Source organism: Candoia aspera, chromosome 3 (assembly GCF_035149785.1).
Source record: "Candoia aspera isolate rCanAsp1 chromosome 3, rCanAsp1.hap2, whole genome shotgun sequence".
NCBI classification, from domain to species: Eukaryota; Metazoa; Chordata; class Lepidosauria; order Squamata; family Boidae; genus Candoia; species Candoia aspera.
The window spans coordinates 201640508-201661108 of NC_086155.1; the positions used below are offsets into that span (position 1 = coordinate 201640508).

General features: G+C 43.4%; 1 protein-coding gene across 1 annotated transcript in view; it reads right to left on the bottom strand.

Annotated features, from left to right (window-relative positions):
* Positions 1 to 20601, bottom strand: part of ZFAT (zinc finger and AT-hook domain containing) — a 99778-nt gene that overhangs the window by 62307 nt on the left and 16870 nt on the right. The window contains exons 3-6 of the mRNA XM_063299701.1: positions 19428 to 19709; positions 9799 to 9972; positions 3779 to 3932; positions 1316 to 2769 (exon numbers count right to left, since the gene is read on the bottom strand). Coding sequence (XP_063155771.1) covers positions 1316 to 2769; positions 3779 to 3932; positions 9799 to 9972; positions 19428 to 19709 — 2064 coding nt within the window. The remainder of the gene's footprint in view (positions 1 to 1315; positions 2770 to 3778; positions 3933 to 9798; positions 9973 to 19427; positions 19710 to 20601) is intronic.

The following is a 20601-nucleotide window of genomic DNA, read 5'->3' on the forward strand; positions in this document are numbered from 1 at the left end:
GGAGGGGGTGTGTCCTTCCAGGTTCTACTAGATTTCTTGGCTTACCATAGATGATAGTACCCTTTAACACTGCTTGCAAAGCTTAGCGATTGGAAGCAGTGTGTTATGCTGCTTCTGCTCCTTCCTGAGTGGGCAGTTCCTATCAGTGTGCATAGAGCAGGAATAGATGAACCTCACCCCGTGCCCCACTATTTAACAACTACATGAATGGTGAGGGTTGTCAATATGGGGTGAGGTATCATCAATATGCTAATGATACTCAGCTGCATGTCACCACCCCAAGCCAGGGATGCTGTGGAAGTCTGAAGACTGAGGACCTGGGCTGCTGTGTCCAAACAAACTCAGGTTAAATCCCTGCAAGATGGGAGCTGCTGTTAGTTGATCTGGACTGATTCCTGCTCTAATGTCAGCCCTGGGGAGCAGCACATTTTCTCTGAGGCAGGCCTGTAATTTGGGAGTCCTTCAAATTCACACCCCCCCCTGCCAGAGCAGCAGGTGCAGGCTGTGCCTGGGGAGGGGCAGATGTTTTATCTAACTTTGACTGGTGTTCTAAGTGCAGAAACTGCAGTTGCTGAACTTTCCAAACCGAGGAGCTCTGAGACAAGTGACATATGCCCTTATCACCTTAGGTTTCAGGTTGCTGTTGTACAAGACTAGGAAGCTATAGTTGATCCAAAATGCAGCGGTCCAACTGCTACCTTAGGGCAGCAAATTTAGCAGTATAACACCTTTGTTTCAGTAATTGCATTCACTACTAATCTTCTTCCAAACCCCATTCAGAATGTTAGTCATCTCCTGCATGGCTAGTCATCTCTCATGGCCTGTCTTCAGCTATGCAGTGAGATCCTTTGGAGTATGACTTTACAGGCCCCACTTGTCTCTTCTGCCACTTCTCGGCTCTGTATACTTTTCCTAAGCTCTGTCGGTCTAGCCAGGTTTGCTGCCTACTTTTCTTTACCTATCTGACCTTCCCTGCTCCTGCATTTTTGGCCCTTATTCTAGACATGACACCCTCACCCCTTACTTAAGAGAGGACTAGGAACACTGTCAGGGTTAAGTCCAAGATCCCGCTCTAGGTTCCTCTCACAGGGCAGATGATGATCTCACTTGGGAAAGAGCCAAAGCCAAAATTCTGCTTTTTCAGCTGATGTCAAGAAAGCTGTAAAGTAATTCATCTCAAAGGAGGGTAACACTCCCTCCTGCGGGTGGCCTTAAGAAACCTATCCTCAATTCTGTTGTTCTGATGATTACTATGGAAACAAACTTTTGCTCTTCCCGGTCCAAAATAAAAACAACCCACCAACACCCTGCTCACCACAGTATTCGCATTCCAAGCCTCCGTAGACCTTCCTGATCTTTTCACGCAAGGCTGTACTCATTTGTTGTTTTTGTAAACTGTCCAAAATCTGCATAAAGGCTGCAGTTCCAGTTCGATCCTCTGAAGGTGGAGGACATGACTCTGAATTCTGGTCAGACACTGTACTGGATCCTAGAAGGGGGCATGAGCTGGAGGACCCTGTCTTTTCAGGTGTTGATTTGTTGACTACCTCCTGATTAAGACAAATGGTCTGGCTCTCTTCTTCAGGATCCAGAACCCTCTGTGGACCTTCGCAATTCTGGTTTAAACTGGAGTTTCCATCTCCCAAAAGCTGTTCTACTTCCCCCTGGACATTAACCGAACAGTTGAGTGACGCCGCCGCTTTTACCGAATGGATCTTTTCTCCATCTGAACCCGGTGAAGCATTTTTCTGTAGAAAGCTATCTGAAGCACTAACCGGGCTTGCACGTGGGGACGGTAATCCTGTTAACGGCTCACAAGCCAGATCTGTTGCAGTTGCTGCTGATGGACTTTCAAAATCCAAAAGTGGAGCAGGAGATGTTTCCAAACTGTCAGCAAGGTTGTGGCTATTGTTTCCCTCTGTGGTATTTACTTCTCCGGTGCAAGCAGACTTCACTATACAAAGTGCCTTAGAGTTTAAGAGTGACAGTTCAGCTGCAGTCTGCAACAGTTCCTCTCCAAGGGCTTCCTGCTGGACATCTCCTCCAGGTTCCAGTAGACAAAAGCTCTGATTGATGGAATCATTAAAAACAGATGTCTCTGGCAATTCCCCATGTGCATCTTTGATATGTGAGCGGAGCCTGATGGAGCTGACAAATTTCTTTGAACACTCGCTGCAAATGTACACAAATGGGTGCTTTCGGACATGAAGCTCCAGAGCTTGGTACTTGGTGGCTCCGTGGCCACAGAGCTCGCAAGCAAAGGGCCTCTCATCCCCATGGACAAGCATATGCCTGTCCCGATCCAATTCATTTTTGAACTTGCGTTCGCAGATTTGACAGTCATATAAAAGCTGCCTCTTGCCTTCCCGGGTCATCAAGCGAAGCTCATCAAAGACATTCTTCACCTTTTTGTCTTGCAAGTCATGGGCTTCCTTGATATGCTTGATCAGGTTTTTGACATCAGCATACTTCTTCTTGCAGAAGCGACAATGCTGCTTGATTTTCTTGTGGACTCTCTCCACGTGGACTTTAAGGTGGCCTTTGCTCAAGCAGGTGAAAGAGCAGTAGTCACAAGAGAACTTCTCTCCCGTGTGCTTCCTCAGGTGGACATTCAGGTTGGCTTTGATGGCACTGGCGTAGTTGCAGGAGGAGCATTTGTATGGCTTCTCCTTGGTGTGGATCCTCAGGTGGGCCTGAAGCGAGTGCTTGAATTTGAACACCTTGTTGCAATACTCACAGGTGAAAATTTTCAACTGAGTTGCACCCAACCTAAGGAGAAAAAGAATCAAGTCATAAATCACTAAAGCAGACATGAGTATGAGAACCATCCAGCAAGACCAGGTTGGTCCTGAGGGCTACTCTCCCAGCCTATCCTGGACCATGCTTTCCAGCAGTGCAGCAGGCTGGCTGATGCTCTGCTGCTGCTTAGCTGAGAAACAGGAAAGAAACAAGGGGGCAACATCTATTGTCAGGCTGAACTCAATATATTATATAGAATACTGACAATGTTAGCATCAAGATCATCCTTTCAAGTTATGGACATGTGATTGCAGAGGGTATAGTATATTGATGTTTCTCAAATATGGTCCATCGCCAGTGAAGCACTAAAGGCAACATTTTTCAATAAATCTCCCTACTGGCTAAAACAGAAATAAGAGGTATTCAGGCAATATGGAATGGATTCAAGGACAGAATATACACAGCGATATCCTAATTAAATCCCCAGTAGACGTCTGATTGAGAGCTTTATACGATCCTTCCTTGTACAGGTAAAAGTGTTCTGGAGATCTAACTGGCATTTTGATGCCACCTGGCCATGGCTGACTTACCCACTGCATTCTACCCTATTTTGTATCCCTTTCTTTCCTTTTGCTTCCTCATTGCCTTCTACCTGCAAACTACATCAGCAGAGATCATCATCATGCTTCCCCTCAATCATGCTAATTGCTTATAAGCTGGGTCACATGACAAGCACACCATTTTATACACCTCATTAGCTAATTAGGGAAAAACAGCAATGCAACGTTCCAAATACCAGCTTTCTCATGTGCTAATTGCTACCGATCAGGAAAGCTGCAACTCCCCTGGATGGTGAAACATCCCTAACATGTACCAAAATTCCTGGAATTTTAAAAGGATGCCTGTATTATATTTGGCATCAACACAAGCCTCAAAGCATCTTTCTAAAAACCTGGTGTTTGCTCCTTCTCAGTCATTTATGTTATGTTATGTTTCTACCCAGAAAGCTCCCCAGCTTATGTTTGTAAATGGAGATTACCTGCTTGATTTCATTGGCTGTTCATAAGGAGTTTGCTGAATGGCATATTCCTGATAGCCTCTTCGCTGAGATGAGTCTGACACAGAGGTTTCTGAGTTGATTGGCTGCTCAGTTTTGGGAGAAGCTGCCTCCACAGGAACTATTTTCGTAGCTCCTGCAGCAAAAGCAGAAATGCAAATCACATAAAAGCCAACAAGCTCTAAAATACTATACAGGATAAATACAATATGGTAATGTTGAAGAAGTAGTGATTAATCATTGACTAACAGTCTTACTGAATAACAGTTGGCTGGTCTACTGTATTTATTTTTAAAAAGAGTAAAAAAAAAATCAACAAAATCTATTAGGCTCTTTTAAGCCTTCAGAACTGCAGTATCCACAAACAAAAATACTTTTTCCTTTACTTGTTCCATTGCTGGACAGGGGTTCCCAACTCTAAATTTTCTTTGTAACTCATGGGTACATGAAGGATTTGAACTCTTCCACTGTCCAATATTTAGAGCCAAACAGAGGCTGCAGGGAGTATAGAGGATGGCCTTGAAGGACAGAGGGAAGATCTACTGCCAAGGCAACAATCAGATAAATGAGGCTTGAGACCAGCCCAAGAAAGTGGTTTATGAGAATTCACATTAAGATAAAAGAGGGAGGAAGGGAAGCACATTCACACTTGCAAGATTGGTGTCAGTCCTATCAGATAGACCAAACTAAGAAACAGACATCACGTAGACGTAAAGCTTCTTTTATTAGATCAACTATAGTAAAAAATCTTGCAAGTCTGAATGTGCTTCCCTTCCTCCCCCTTTTACCTTAATGCGAATTAAGGCATTTTCATAAACCACTTTCTTGGCCTGGGCTCAAGCCTTGTTTATCTGACTGTTGCCTTGGCAATGGATCTTCCCTCTGTCCTTCAAGGCCATCCTCTATATTCACTACTGTGGCCTCTCTACTCTATTCATCACACTTGATTTTTGAAGGCTACCCTCAAAGCTTGCTCCCAAACTTACTTTGGGAAAAGAATCTGAAGAGACAAATCTCAAGATCGTCGAGATCCAAGCATAGTCCCCTTCCAGTCCAAGGTTCCAGGCAATCCAACAGCACAGAGACAGAGCCATAAGGAGGAAATTTGAACATCGTTTGCCACAAAAAGCCAGTCACAAAAGCCATCTCTTCATATAGCCCATCAGCTTGACTGATGGCTGCGTCTCCTCAAGGACACTGTCTTTAGCTAATTCCTGTGTGTAAGCTGAGGCTCAAACTGGTCAAACTCTTCAGTTTCTGAATCTGAAGACCTAGACTGATCCCTAACACCTCCCCTACAAATAGCCCTACTCTGAATCTAGAAGCAAACCTAACTTAGATAGAATGCAGGGACAATCTTGAGGACATTTGCTGGTGAGAAATGGCAGGCCAAGGAATGATTAAATGTTACTCCTTTTCATCCGTTTGCTAATTCTTTCTTGCTAATGTCCCATCTCTACATTATCACCCAAATTCTGGAATATGCCTTTGCTGAATTTTAGCTCAGCTCAAGTAACAACTTATCTTAGTTAATGAGCAACGTTTTTCTTGAAGAATAACGCCATTTTTGGGCTGCAGTAGGTTATCAATCTTGAAATGTGAACAATACCGCATCATATTTTAATTTCAGCATCAGAGCTTATCTACAAAGGCCACAGAGAAGAAACAGAGCAGAGAGAAATGAGCAGCAAACAATTAAGAAGTCAACGTGAGAAAAAGAGACTACCTGGAAAAAAAAGATAAAGCTGAAAGCTGACATTTAGACCAGAATAGGAAGCTGTTTGATAAACAATAGCAAGTGCTTTCTCTCTGTAGGTCATCTCATCTTTTTCTTCCTTTTCTGTCCATCCACTAGCTTCACCCATATGTGTTCAGAGAAGGAACATATATTTAATTTTTCAATGTTATCAATGAAGTATAGGGCAGATATGGGGAATGGTTGTTTCTTTTGTTTAACACACTAAAAAAAAATTGAAAATTAGAGATTTTAAAAATCAGTGGAGGATACTTGGCTGGTTGGAGAGAAAGCAGCAGCAGCACAGGACTGGTTAAAAGGGAATGTGAGTCTGGAGAAAAAGGAATACCTTCTGTTCCAGAGAAGCACCAAGCTGAGAACTAGATGCAGAAAGAAACAGACAACAGGATACATCAGTGTTTCTCGACCATGGCCTCTTGAAGACGTGAGGACTTCAACTCCCAGAATTCTGGGTATTTCCTGAAAGAAAGCAACCTCGTCTGGCCATAGTTTACTTACATTCCTCTGTAACTGTGTCCCTAATTAAAAAAAAAAAAACACTGCTAAAAGGTATTCCACTAACTGAACTGTTCTTAATGCATGGAGTTGCTATGAAATGCAATTTTCAGAAATCCCTTCCATCAGGGAGCCTTATTAGCATATCAGGAGATCCACGCTGGCTGGGGAATTCTGGGAGCTGAAGTCCACACATCTTCAAGCGGCCAAGGTTGAGAAACACTGGGATACATGAATGAAGAAGGTACAGATGTATGAAATTAAAGCAATCATACACAGAAGGAAAAACATTCCTTCTTGCAACAGGAAGAACGTTGAGGTTGCATTTGCAAGCTTCAGCATAACCCAGACCTAAGGCCCAAAAGGTAAACTTTTTTTGCTGTTGTGTTCTTGGACTTGTGCATTTTTTTTCCTTTTTCCAGGTCTCTGTTCGGAGGATAAACTAGCCAGGTTTACCTACCTGCAGGCCCGCTAAATAGAATTCTAAAAGCCTGCAAACATCACACTGCTGTACCCAAAAAAGGGGAAACTTTCCATGAGCCCCAAAGCACAACTCAAATAAGGAGCAGCACAACGAAGTCAGTTGTGTACAATGGCCGCAAAGGCAGGATTAGGCAGCTTGAACTATGTATTTGCAGAGTTGTTACAAACCAACACGTCTTCCTCCTCCTCCTCCTCCTCTTCACTCATATAGCCCATCTATTTCAGAAAGTTATTCTAATTCCAGAGACAGATGAACTTTGTTCATGGATTTTGGGGCAGGCCACAGAAGAAGTCAACTCAAACAGGAATTTTGGACTGGGGTAGATAAGCCCAGGAAAGGAGGACTGTATTTCTTATGGGATGCACATAAAACGTTGATCGTGTGTCACATGGGAAGAGCGAGACGTTGTTAATATATTGTTTTCTACTACAGATTAAGGTTTCTATGGTAACTAATCATTTTGGCCGGGTGCAGAGGTTGAATTCAACTGTCCCCTTTTCAAATGTTCATTTTTTTGCACCTGGGGGGAACAACTTGCCTGGACTTGTTTTAGTTTCTGTTTCCCTTCTGTGTAGGCATGTAGCTGCTCTCACTGAGAGCCTGCAAGAATGCAGAACCTTTTAAATATGTTTTGCTTTCTGTAAATAAAATTATTTTTATAGAAATGCCTGGTGTGTGACTTTTCTGATCTCTCCTGGGCCAAAGGCTTTCCCAGCAATCTGCCGTTACCTTCATTATAGATGGCTTTCAGTGCAGAATGCTTCCATGGTTTGGGGCTTTTTTGGGGGGGTGGCTAGCTGCTGCTACTTTCCACATCAACAGAGGTAGGTAGTTTAAGAGGAATCCCTGTTAATAAAGGGTTGCTTCACTTTCACGGGTGGAAATCTTTGAGTGAGACGGGCGCTGCCTAAACTTGAAATACAAATAAATAAAAACAAAAAAAGCGCCTCTCACTTCTCCACCCGGGAAGCAGCCACATCTGTTGGAAAGAATCGGTGCAAGAAAGAGAAGCGACCCCAACGCAAAGGAGCCGATGTCCGCGTTTTTCAAGCATCGCGCTTAAAAAAGAGACACGATATCTGTGCAAGACAGTCCTCTCAATACCCTGAATACTCCTAATATGGGTGTCTTTCCTGTTCTCCCAGCTACTAAAAAGCCTCCCCGGCATCTTCCACTAAAATTTTATTACAGAAGACCTGCAGAAGGAAGTGACTTTTGTGAGGTATGTCCAACGTCGCTGAAAGGTTGTTGCTGAATGTGAAGGCAAAACATGCATCATAACTGTGAACTGCTTTTCTATTCAACGCGCGGCACTGATGACCTACACTAGGAAAAGGCAAGGCAAGGCAAGAGTTTAAGTTATATAGGCTAACAGCCAAATCACATGAAATAAAATAAACCTTGTTCTTCCTTCCCGCAACCTAGTGAAGCTCCATAGAGAAAACAGTTACTTAAGCAACGTCTCTATGAGGCTATGACCAGCATGAGGGGAAGCAAAATGTGTCTAAAAGTCGGCTAAAAATTTGCTGGGGTGAAACGACAAGCATCAGACCAACAGGCTCAATGCCCGCCACTGCACAAAACCCAATGGAAGGAAGTATTTTAATGTGTTCTTATTATAAAAAGAGAAAGAAGGTGGGGGGGGGACCACAACAGACATATTACAAATACAAAAATATCATTCAGCCTAGTTTTTATCATTATACATTGACCGCATGAAATAATATTCATCGATCTTTCCATTGCATCCGTAGAATAATGGTTGATAAAAAGAAGCCCATTTCTATAATCCAATTTTATTTATTTATTTCTCAAATTTATACTACCGCCCATCTTCCCCCAGAGGGACTCTGAGCGGTATTCAGAGTACACCTGACTAAGGAACTAAGGTATACTCTGAGTAAATCCAGAGTATACCTTAGTTCCTAGCACTGAAATATTATTATTATTTCAAGATCAGCACATGTAACACCACTGCTGTGCGAGCTGCACTAGGTGCCAGTTTGCCTCTGGGTCCAATTTAAGGTGTTGGTCATGACCTTTAAAGCCCTACATGGCATGGGGCCAGGTTACCTGAGGAACCGTCTCATCCCCAGAACATCGACCTGTCCCACCTGGTCATGCAGGGAGGGCATGCTGTGGATCCCACCGGTAAGGGAATTCCACTTTCCGCCCTCTGAACATTCTGCCCCTGGAGGCAGGCAGGCCCCTTCGCTCCCGGCCTTCCAGAAGAACTTGAAGATCTGGTTCTGCTGCCTCACTTGGGGTGGGAGAGGCAATAGTTCCTCCTGGGGCTGGTTGGTATCACAGAGCCCTCCCCAAGAATGGCATCTTCGCTCCTTGGATTCTGTATTTATTTTATTTTTTATTTATATTGGTTGTTGATATTGTAATTATATTTTTGTGGTTTTAATTGTTGATTTTATTGTGAACCGCCCAGAGTCTCCCTTTTTTGGGGGAGATGGGCGATGATATAAATTTGAATAATAAATAAGTAAATAAATTTCATGTAGTCAAAAGGCAAAGTTTGCACAACGCAGAAAGAAAGGATTTGCTGCAGCATCAGACTCCGTCCTTCCAGTTTGGCTAAGGTTTAAGACCGTGCCTAGCCCAGATCACCCATGCAGACTTCCTGTGCTCTGCGCAATTAACCTAAATGCATATGAGCACATTAGTAGAAGTAAGTTGATTCTGATTAAGCATCAGGAAGCCTGAAAGCTGCTTGCCGCTATGACAACGAAAAAGGTGCTAAATAAGTAATTCATTATAATAATACTATTGTTACAACAGTAGGACATACCCTTTTGGAAAAGGAACTACAAATATTTATGCAAGTGAATGCCATAGACGGTTAGGATGATGGAGGAGGTCTGGAGGTACAAATAAAAATAAACCTTTGCCATCTGGGAAATGAAGCTTGTGTGGGTTAGAAAACCCTTTCAGTTCTTCACACCATTATTTCACAACTCACAGTGAGCTCCGAGGTTCAGCAATCTAGAATTCTGTATTATTTATCTACAGGCAACTAAGTTTGCCATCCATAATTTCAAATTTTCCACCTTGCAATTCTAAGGAGCAGAGAGGAAAGTGAACCCCGGTTTTTCCATGATTCTGCAAAATCTTCCAACTCTTGGGTCAAAAGCCTGCTATGTTGTATTCTGAAAGGCAACTGTAGGAATACAGAGTCCTTTACATCCATGCTCCATGCTCCATTATCTTAGGTAAAATCTCTTTTTCTTCCCCCCGGAAATAAACAGTTATGGTTACCTGGAATTGCTTCGTGGGCTGTCAAAACCACACTTATAATAGGATTCTTAGCTCCCGAGGCCTGGTCTGCTTCTTTTGAGAAAAGGCTTTTCTCAGTCCTTTGTACCCGCTGCCTCTTGGCTGGTTTTTCTTGTTCATCTTCCCTCCTGTCAAGGTCAACATCAGAATCATTACCTAAAGAGCAAATATCAAAAAAAGAACATAAGAGAATGATGAGTAGTTTTCTTTCATGTTTACCATCCACAGGATGGTGAGGTTCACTATTGTTTGGATGAAAAAGAAAAAAAAAACACTTGCAGAACACAGAAGCCATTTGCTACGACAAATCAAGAGAGGGGAGGAGCCAGAAGGTTCTGAGCATGATGCACATGACCATCCTATCATTTCTGATCGCCCACCACATACACAAGCAACACATACACGATCCCTCTTTGCTTCCCAGATGTTCATGCTGCAGCGACACTAAGGTCAACAATGTTAATTCATTAATGTGTGGAATGCATTTATTTGCAACAAGCAACAATATTAAACCAATTACTTTGCTAAGGGTTTCACTGGTTGTTCTCATAATTCCTTTGCTGAACTCTTTTTTAATTAAGTACTTCTAAGAGAAGTGAAACAAATGGGCCAGAATGGAGAGCGCTGAATCCTGACACCTCTGATGAGTAATTGGTTATTTGTATATTAAGCTGCATTCTAGAGCTGAGATGCAGCTTTTTTAGGCAGACCAAGGAAATGTCTATCAGCTGTGCAAGTGTAAAGAAATTGGTTTCATTTAAGATATGGAACAAATCTATTTGGCTATGGAGCTCACAGAAGTGAAAATTAACAAGCGCAGTCTGCCAGGATTCAGGAAGGTGTTCACAACATGATAGTTCTGCGTGGGCCAAATAAGTGTGGTTGAAAGGAAAAAAAAATGTACAGATTAAGCACAGAAGCAAGTGACTTATTTGTTTGGTTTTACGAAATGACAGACATGTCCTTCTTTCAGAGGCAGAAAAGACGCATCTCAGAAACAAATGGTCCACAAACTGAGGACAACCTATCCCACCAGAAGGTTCAGCAATGCAGGAGTCCCTTTCCCACCATCAAACAACGCATGCTTTTCCCAACAACAACCTGTTCATAAGCAAACAACAGAGTAGATATATGTGAGGCTGGAAGGAAAGCCCCATCTCCCAGTTGCTGTGGTCTACAGGTAGGAGAATTTAAGCTAAATAATTTGCAAGTGCTTTGCAACTGTTATCTCCATTGTCAGTTAGCTGGACAAACTTTTGATCTAGAAAAAAATAGTATTGGGATAGTTTAGCGTATCTGAATATTCTATCATTATGAATTACTGTGCATTCAACAAGTTACGATCTGATCAGGCTACAGTCTGGACAATGAGCATTCAGCAGTCTGATTAGCTTTGGGAGTATAAAATTGATTCTCAGTAGTAAGTAGAGTTCTTCTATTCTATTATTAACCAGCTTGAACTCTGGGCTGAAAGGCGCATCTAACATCATGGTGCTGATGTGCATATATTGCCACGTCCCAGAAAATGAGCACCGTTGATCAAAAACTGTACCCTTACTATCTTCCATCTCCCTGGCAAACTGTTTGGGATAACAGGCTATGACAGTCCTAAACTCCCCTAATTTCCAGCTAGCATGGCCAGGAAAATCCCAATACATTTGTACAGCATCGGGATGGGGAAGGTTGGACTAAAACAAATGTTTTGCAGTCACATTTTATTCCTCTTCTTGCAACGGCCTGATTGAGATGAATAGTCTTCACTTCGGCTCTCTCTTGCAAAGGAACATTAAGCAATCAGTTTGAACAGCTGGCACTTTGATTTGGCAAACTAATAAACTGACCTCATGTACCCAGATTTATGTGATTTAAATCCAATGCAGCATGCACAAAGTAATTTGATGCTGCGCTGCGTCTGTATTCAGATGGCATTTACGGGATGTTTGCATCTCTGCTGATGATGAAGGCGGCTGTCAAAGACATATGAATCACTATGATCAACAGCATCTCAAGCTAGTCTGTTCGAGCCATCAAGATTTTCTCTTTGGGGTTCCTAATTAGAGACTCAGCTGCTTAGCGTGCATTCTTAATTGGAGAAGGTCCTGGGTGAATGTTTAGTGTGTATGTGTGTGTTTGTGTGTGTAGGTTTCTTAATTGTCATGCTTTGAACTCTCTCTTCCTTGGTGCATTTGTTGTTTTTCATTTTTAAAAAAAAAATGGCAGTGGCTTTAATAGTGATCATCATCTCAATTTAAAAATGGGAACGTTCTTGGATAATTTTTGCACAAACCCAAAGATTCTTTAAACGCACAGTGACGACTCAAGACGTTTGGTTTAAATGGACCTTTTGCCTAGGTATTGGGCACTAGATCACAGTTGCTGTTTTTCCTGTTCTAGCTTCAACTCTGATCAGACAACTCAATCATTTTGCTGACCCTGCAAGCAAAGAACATGGGGTAGAGTATAATAGCTAAACAACTGCAAATCTGTTGTCTAAGATGTTTAGTGCAAAACGTTAGAGGCTGAAATTTTCCTACCTTGAGAATTGGTCTGATGTCGCATTAAAAAGGTTCCAACCTTATCGGAAGTGGTTTGACCTCTACATGTGTGATTCAGATTACAAATCAAAACACAGAAGAGCCTGTTTTGAGGTTGGACTACCTCCAATAAAGATGGAACTGTCTAATCTGATATTGACCCGCTGAACTTGGAAAGCCTGTTCTGACTTTGGAACTGTCTGTCCCGCAGTTGGAATAAGATATTTTGATCTTGAAACTTTTGCTGCAATGCTAACATTTTCTGGACATTAAAAGTTCACCTGGGAAGAAAGGGTTAACTTCCCGTCGCCTAGCTATAAGGTGGCTTTTAAGTCTACTACTTGTCCTGTACAGTAGTGGAAATCAGCACCTTCTATGGTATTCAGGTAAATGTGCAGTTCAACTTCTTGAATAATTCATTGCTACAGCAAAACAGCTTGCAGAAGTAAGAAAACATAGGATAATGGAAAAATAATGTGTTTGTTCAGCGACCATTCAAAATTATGACAGTGCTGAATGAATGGTAGTTACGACCAGTTCTCAAAGTTATGGCTGTTGCAGCACCCTAGCAGTCACATGATCAAAATTTGGGCGCTTGGCAACTGGCCTGCATTTACAACCACAGCGAGGCCTTGTACAGCGCCAACAGCCACCACCTTCACCGGGGATGCTGCCACCTGTCTGCACCACCACCCTGCCTCCTCTGCCAGCTCCTTCGCAGGAGAAGCGTGAAGTCCTTGCCTAACAACGGTGTGGTGCTCACCTAACAACCGCGACCAGCATTACAGGAACTTCCATTGTTAAGCAATGCGGTCATGTGATGTTTTGCCTAACAACTGTTTCACTTAGTGATGGAAATCCCAGTCCCAATCAGGGTCGTTAAGCGAGGACTACCTGTATAACTGTTTGCAAACACTGAAAGAGTATTAACGATTTGACCATTAGGCACATGAACTGATTTTGTTCCCTTCGGTATGGTGAGACTCTCAAGTTCAACTTTCAGTGACTGAAAAGACACCTCATGGTAAGTCCAATTATCATTCTTGGTCACCAAAGATGGAGCTGACAGGAAAGGGATAATATATATTCTTGGCACTCTGCTAAATTATCATTATCTTGTGCTATGTGGGTTTTGGAGGGGAGATCAGGGCAAAAACTGGGGAACACAAACCCATGCTTGGTGGAATTTGGAATTGACCTCGGGCATAGAACAAGGATCCGATATTAGTGCCTACTTCACAGACCACCTCTCATGGAGAGAACCCTTACTTCCCAAACCATCTAGCCAAAATTATGGTTACCACAAAAAGTCTGTCTTCCAGGTAATGTTAATGGGTATCTCTCTGATGTGTTCAAAGGGAGCAGTCATTAGGGGCCTAGAATCAACAAAACATATCCCATGAAGGGAAGTGGTGGGTGACCAGAAGAAAGAGTGGGCTTGCACTTAGGAGATGGTGCACATAGAGTGGACAGACAGATATGCACTGCCCTCACCCAGAAGTTCTTATATAGGATCCATTGTATATGTTATCTTACATGCAGGTATATTCCCAGCTTCAGTTCAGACATGCATCAGTCCTGCTCCAAATGTAACGCTGACAAAAAAGAACAAAAAAGCAAACTCAGGTTCCAAACCTAAGTTTTAAATGCTCACCTTGAGAGTCAATATAACATCAAGAGTTCAAACGTAATATTCCAAATTAATCTGGAGTAGTGATGTGCAAATTCCCCAGGCTCTAACCGTAATTGGATTGCAAATTCTAAGCATCATTGTCAAATATTAAGGAAAAATGAAGCAATACATTTTGAAAAGAGATTAAAATTGCCTGGCCAGACTGTAAACAGATCAATGTTCTCAATGTTGCTAGGGAATTGTAGGCTGGACATGAGGGTTTCCCACCCCAAAAATTCATTCCATGGGTAGTGTAGGTAGGTATGTCTCTCTGTAATCACTCCTGACTCAAAAGAATATTTCAAGTATTTCTAAAGAAACGGCTTGATAGCAACAGAGTCAAGGAAGTATATATTAACTCCATATCTTTCCCACAGCCAAACACAGATTGTACATAATACTCCTCAGCCAAACGATTGCCCAGAAGTAAATAAAAGTCCATTAATAAAACCCATTTTTAAATTTCTGCATTTTCATTCAAGAACAACTTCAAAGTAATCAACATCTGCAGGTGAATGAAAAGTGCTGTCAGCTTCTGGAGGTCAAGGCTTATGAATTCCAATAACACACTTATAAAATCGGCATGTATGCTCATACCGTGCCTGAAATCTAACTGGCATGAGAACGTAAAGCACTTTACACATGACTGAGTTTTATGAGTGGTAAAAACTTTGTATTTCAAGACAATCATTTCTGAACCTTAAACTCTGATGCATTACATTTCAATTCATGCAAGTGGTAACAGCATGGCACTCGCTTAAGAGAGCCAGGGAGATGGCCTTGAGGCAAGTATTCAGAAAACCATTATGTAAACAAAGAGGATGGCAGAGGCAGAGGATGAGATGGTTAGATGGCATCACTGATGCAATGAACATGAATTTGAGTAAACTCCGGGAGACAGGTGAGGACAGGAAGGCCTGGCATGCTTTGGTCCATGGGGTCACGAAGAGTCGGACATGACTTAACAACTGAACAACAACAAAACAAAGGAGACAGAAACATTCCTTAAGTCCTGGTAAAGGAGAGAATATTCCTTTTTGTGAGATGGGCAGCCATCCATGGAGGGAGGGAGATGGATGGATGGATAGGAAGAGAGTCAGGCAGGCTCCTCCCTGGCTACCTGGGATGTAAGAGGGAGGGAAAAAGAAGCACAGTCAGACTTGAAAGATTGATGTCTGCCCTACAAAGCAGAGCAGATCAGGAAACCGACTCACAGGAAGACCCAAATTATACTTGACTGAGATAGGCTATAACAACAGAATCTTGCAACTAGGAAATTAGTAATGAAACACAAATGAGTTACAGTTCTACAGATCTTTAAGGGAAGGGTAGTTCTCCTGCTCTACCCTATAGTCATGCCAGCTTTCAATCTACAACTGCAAAAACTTATGCTTGTCATGAGAACGTAGGAAGCCCTTTGCTGGATCAGAGAAGATAGTTCATTTAGATTTCAGTAATGGAACATACAAGTCGTGAACAGTGTTTATTTCATTTATTTGGCAAAGTTTGTAAGCCACCTACTCTTCTGATTCTAGGCAGCTTACAACATATGAAATAAAACGTCAATAAAATCACAAAATCCACACATAAAACCAATAAATTAAAACAAAGCTCTTAAAAACTATAAACCTGTAGCTGGCATCAAACAAGTCCAAACGCTTAAAGAGGATTGTTTTTGCCATCTTCCAAAATATCATCAAGATGCGGCACACCCAGTTTTAGGGGGCAAGCTCTTCCAGAGGAAGGAGATTAATCACTGGAGTCCACCCCTCCATCTCTTCTGGGTGTGTGGTCAGAGCGCCCTCTCTCTGTCAGACCTCAGAGGTCAGGTAGATTCCACATGAAGAAGATGCTCCTGAAGGTAACAGTCTACAACGCAGGGAGCTCATCACTAAATCCCGCATTGTTTCCAGAGATTTTCTGTCCCCATCGCCAATGTCTGTATGTACACACCCACTTTCATGACCTTGCAGATGTAGCATCAGACTCAGATGAGGAAACGATGAGGAAAACACCAGAATACAATATTCAGAACACACACACACACCACCCCCAGGTCAGAAAAGAGGGCCTTGTCGTTTTCCTCAAGGCATGACCACCCAGCAGAACTACAGTCTCTGTCATTTTCTCATTTTTTATTGCCACCAATCTCAGCATTCCCTGGAACATTTCTTCCCCAGAGATACTATTCATCAGGCTCCCTGGATAGAACTTGGCTGAAGACACACACACACACACACACACACACACAGCACTCACCCTGATTATATTCTCACAGACACATGTGTAGACACAGCCAACATATTAGCATACTGATTAGTCCCTGGGGAGAAAGTGTATGTGTTTGTGTGTGTGTGTGTTCTTTGTTATGCAGAAGCAACTACACAGCCTCCTATAGCCACTGCTGGTAAAGGGGATGGAAAGAATTTCAGAAGCCAGATTCTGCATGATTTTCCTACCTAGCCGTAAAGCACTAACTAGGCATTGTGAGAGTTCAGCCGCACTGGTTTCCCCATGAAATGTCCAATGCTTTGCATGCTCTTCCATGTTATTAAGACTGGAACACCAGGTAAATCCAGGGGTTTGCACCAAACACCATATGGGAAGGCATGCCGAGCATGGCAGCTTGAATTCTATTATTACAAGGGAACACACCCCTGTGTGTACTTCTGTTCTCCCCTGGGGATACATCTGTGTGCGTTCATCTGTATGAGTGCACTGGGAGGCCCTGAGTGAGCAACAAGTGCCCTATTCTGGATCATGTGGCCAGGAAGAAAAGACAAGGGATTTAGAGTGGAGGGTTCAGCAGCCTTCCAAGCCGCTGCCCTGTAGGGATGTCTTTTTTCCCGGATTCTTTTCTTTCTCCACAATAACCAGCTGGGTCTGGCCCATTTTCACTCCTGATCTTTGTTTTGTCAGCTTCTCCACCCACACCCAATTTGACCCCATTCTGTTCAGTTGCTGGAGGTTTATCTTGCTGATGGACAGAGTCCCAAGCCCCTTTACATCAGTTCTTTCCAACCTTCAGTCCCTTGCCAAAACATTCTTTTGGGTTGCAGAGAACAAAAAAAAATCATTTCCTATCCTGCACGGAATGGATTGGCAAGCTTTTATCAGATGGACAGTTTTCCCTGTTTCACTAGTGAACAGAGAGGCTGATTCCTTTAGCAAAGGAGAAAGTCATTTTGGCTGGAGAAGCCTGCTAACAATCTATGTTTGAAACAAAACATAAACAAAGGAAAAACAAAACAAAACAAAATGCCCACAACCCCCCCCCCTGCAACTACTTTACACATTTTATGTTTTTAACAAGCACTTAGGACAAGGTACCCCTAATTCCAGTAATGCAGAGAATATTTTTAAAACGAATGTACTAAGCCCAATTAGAGCTAAAGCATTATAAATGTTACTGCTGGGAAACATTCAGAAGTGACAAGGGGCACAGCATCTTAGCTGTCACAGATGAAAAAGCCAGATGACACGGTATACACTGAGGCTGCATGGCGCTTCGGAATTGATTCCCCCAAAGTGCTCAGAGCACACAGGGGGCAGGAATATGGCACATGACTGCCTTTGTGCTGCCAGGTGACCCCAGACAAAGAGGTAGCTGAAGAGTTGGAGACTGGTATTATATCCATGCACCCACATGCTCCAAAGCATCTTTTAGAAATCAACCCAAAGCATGGCTTACTATATCCAGTACCCTATACTATATATGCGCTGCAATATCCTGTATTGTACATTGGGATTTCGAAGGGCTATGGCATACAGGTAGTCCTCACTTAGCGACCACAATTGGGAGCAGCAACTCCATCACTAAGTGAGACATCATGTGACCACAATGGACTTATGTCATTTCTGCTGCAGTTGTTAAGCGAATCATCACAAGACTGCAACTTACTACTTCTGCATTCTACATTATCCCTGTTGTCAGAAGCTGGCTGTGAAGCACACAAATGGCAATCACGTGACCGTGAGATGCCACGCTGGTCGTCAATGCGAGGATGGGTCACAAAGTTCGGGGTTTTTTTACACCGTCGTAACTTCGAACAGTCGCTAAACAAGGCAGTCAATAAGCAAGGACTACCTCTATTTGGACAAAGTCTGTCTCCAAAAGCTCCTGAACAAACTCAGATGCAGCAGAATAAGAGAAACGGTGGCCTTGGAGACTGTCAATGGTTTAAAAACAAGAGTAGAAATGGGCAACTCTCACGCTGGCAAGAGAAGCACAGTGGGTTCCCCGCACAGTTCTGTATTCAGACTTCTCCTTTTTAACTTCCATAAAGGCAGCTTAGAGGTAGGACTAAGCAGTGAAGTGGCCACGTTTGCTGATTATGCCGAAATGTTCATGGGGGGTGTGTGTGTGAATGAACTGTGGAGACTTCCAAAAGGATCTCTCTGAAACAGGTGAATGGGCTTCAAAGGGGCAAATGCCGCCTAGTATAAACACAGCAAAGCGATCTATGTTAATACAGACATGCACAAAATCAAAACTTCAAGTATACGTTAACAGGATGCAGGCTGGAGTGACTGACAGTGAAAGAGAACTTGGAGCCTTCCCCCGCTGCTGGATTGAAGTAAGATCTACCCATCCTTCAGTCTATAGAAAACAGTATTAGGTTCCCTGGGAGAGAAGCTTGACCACATGGAAGCTGGACCTTTGATCCTCCCCCCCCCCATCAATTTAGGCTGCCCAGGAGGAGGCAAGGGTCTGGACGAGGGATGTAACGAGTACCTCTTTGAGAGAGGGGAAATGCTGCCAGTTTTGAAAAAGGAACTCACACTCCCCCCCTCAACCCAGTTGTTGCAGATAATTACCATCCTGTCCTCATTTTTACTTTTGGGGGAAGATAGTTAAGAAGGTGGCGGGACAGCAGTTCAAGAGAGCCCTGGGTGAGGATTCTCTGGATCCCTTCCCCCTGGGTTCAAGCCTGGGGCATGGATGGAAACAGCACTGGTTGTTCTTGCGATATCCTGTGGTGGGATTCTGATGGGGGAGGACACTCCTCCTGGCCCAACTTGATTGCTTCCACCTTAGGTGAGGGCAGTTTAATTCGTACTGCGACGTTTCCTTTAAGTCACAGTGCCAGGCTTTATCCAAACCCAGAGGGGATGCTGGTGCATCAAAGACGTATTTGCCCTTCCAGGTAACAGGAATAGAGATGACCACAACAGGGGCCGCTGCAGCTGGAGTTTTCCTACTGCTCCGCCCCCTGCCCCCCCCCCTTTCTGGGGTGAAACAAAAAACAAAGGAGTGGGGAGAAGATCTACACGCACGGGCACAGATGACGGCTCTGACGCACCAGAAAGAACTCCAACTGTGCAGCTTTCTATCTGTGTATTTTTCACTCTTCTTTGAATCGCTGGCCATTTGTTCGAGAACGCCCAGTAACACCTCTGCTCACCTGAGTCGCCGTCTTCTTCTAAGTGTTCGTGCTTAACGATAATGCAGATGTGCTTCCGCAGCTGTCGGGAGTTGGAGAACGTCCGGCTGCACTTCTGGCATTCCAAGTTGTCTGCTGGAACTTCCACCAGCTCCCCTCCTCCTCCTCCTCCTCCTTCTCCAGGCCCTGGCTGAGCACCTTCACTTGGAGCACAGGCACTGTTCTCAGCCGATTCCTCATCGGGGTAACATTTCTTGGTGGATCCTTTGGGCCTCCCCCTCTTCCTCTTCACTACAAGCAGTTCTATCAGGGTAGGGATGGGAGAGACATTGACAACTTTAGAGAGTTATTCTTTCTTTCATCAGTTTTTTAACACCGCCCATCTCCCCCCACAAGGAGGGACCCTGGGCGGTTTTCAACAATTCTGGGCTTTATTTAGTATCCGTGGGATAAACTGAGAGCAAAGGCTTTCCAAGAGATCCTCACTACAAATGATTTTATACATCCAAGTATCTTCAGAGGTATTTATTACAGGGCGGTCAATTAAATTACGAGGGCAGCCAACCCATTTCCCAGCTTAACTCAAAGGCACAGTGCGCCTTCTAGGCATTCAATGTGTTAGTGGCAACCCACAGTGAAGTCTAAGCAACTGAGCTTCTCCCTTATGAGTCAGTGTTATGTTTAGCAATTACCACTTTGAAAGAAAACAGAGAATGGGGACTCGAATGCTAGTGGACACGGAAAGGGGCTAAGAAAAATATGGTACTCATAGCAGAAGGAATGAAGATTTGTAAGAGGGTGAAAAACGCGGTCAGAAATGATCATCGGACTCGATACGGACCGGTGAGTGAATTGGGGCGCTGGCTGGCATTTCCTCTGATGGGTAAGTATCGAAATCCAAAGTTACACATCTAAAGGTTCTTTTAGGGGATGGATTTCTCAATGGAGAAACTTAGTCTTACAATTGGGAGCCAAACCAACTGGATTCACACACACTGCAGGAAGCCAAAATATGGTTTATTTGGTGTTGGCTTAAGCATCTTGAGTTAACCGAGCCTACGGTCTATAACTGTGAGCTTGACTTATGTGTGAACCACACCAACTGAGCTTGCAAAATAACCCCCCCCCAAAAGCTAGGCTTGGTGCACTGCATGAAACCCACCAGTGCATGGAAAAGGGAGGCCTCAGCCTTTCT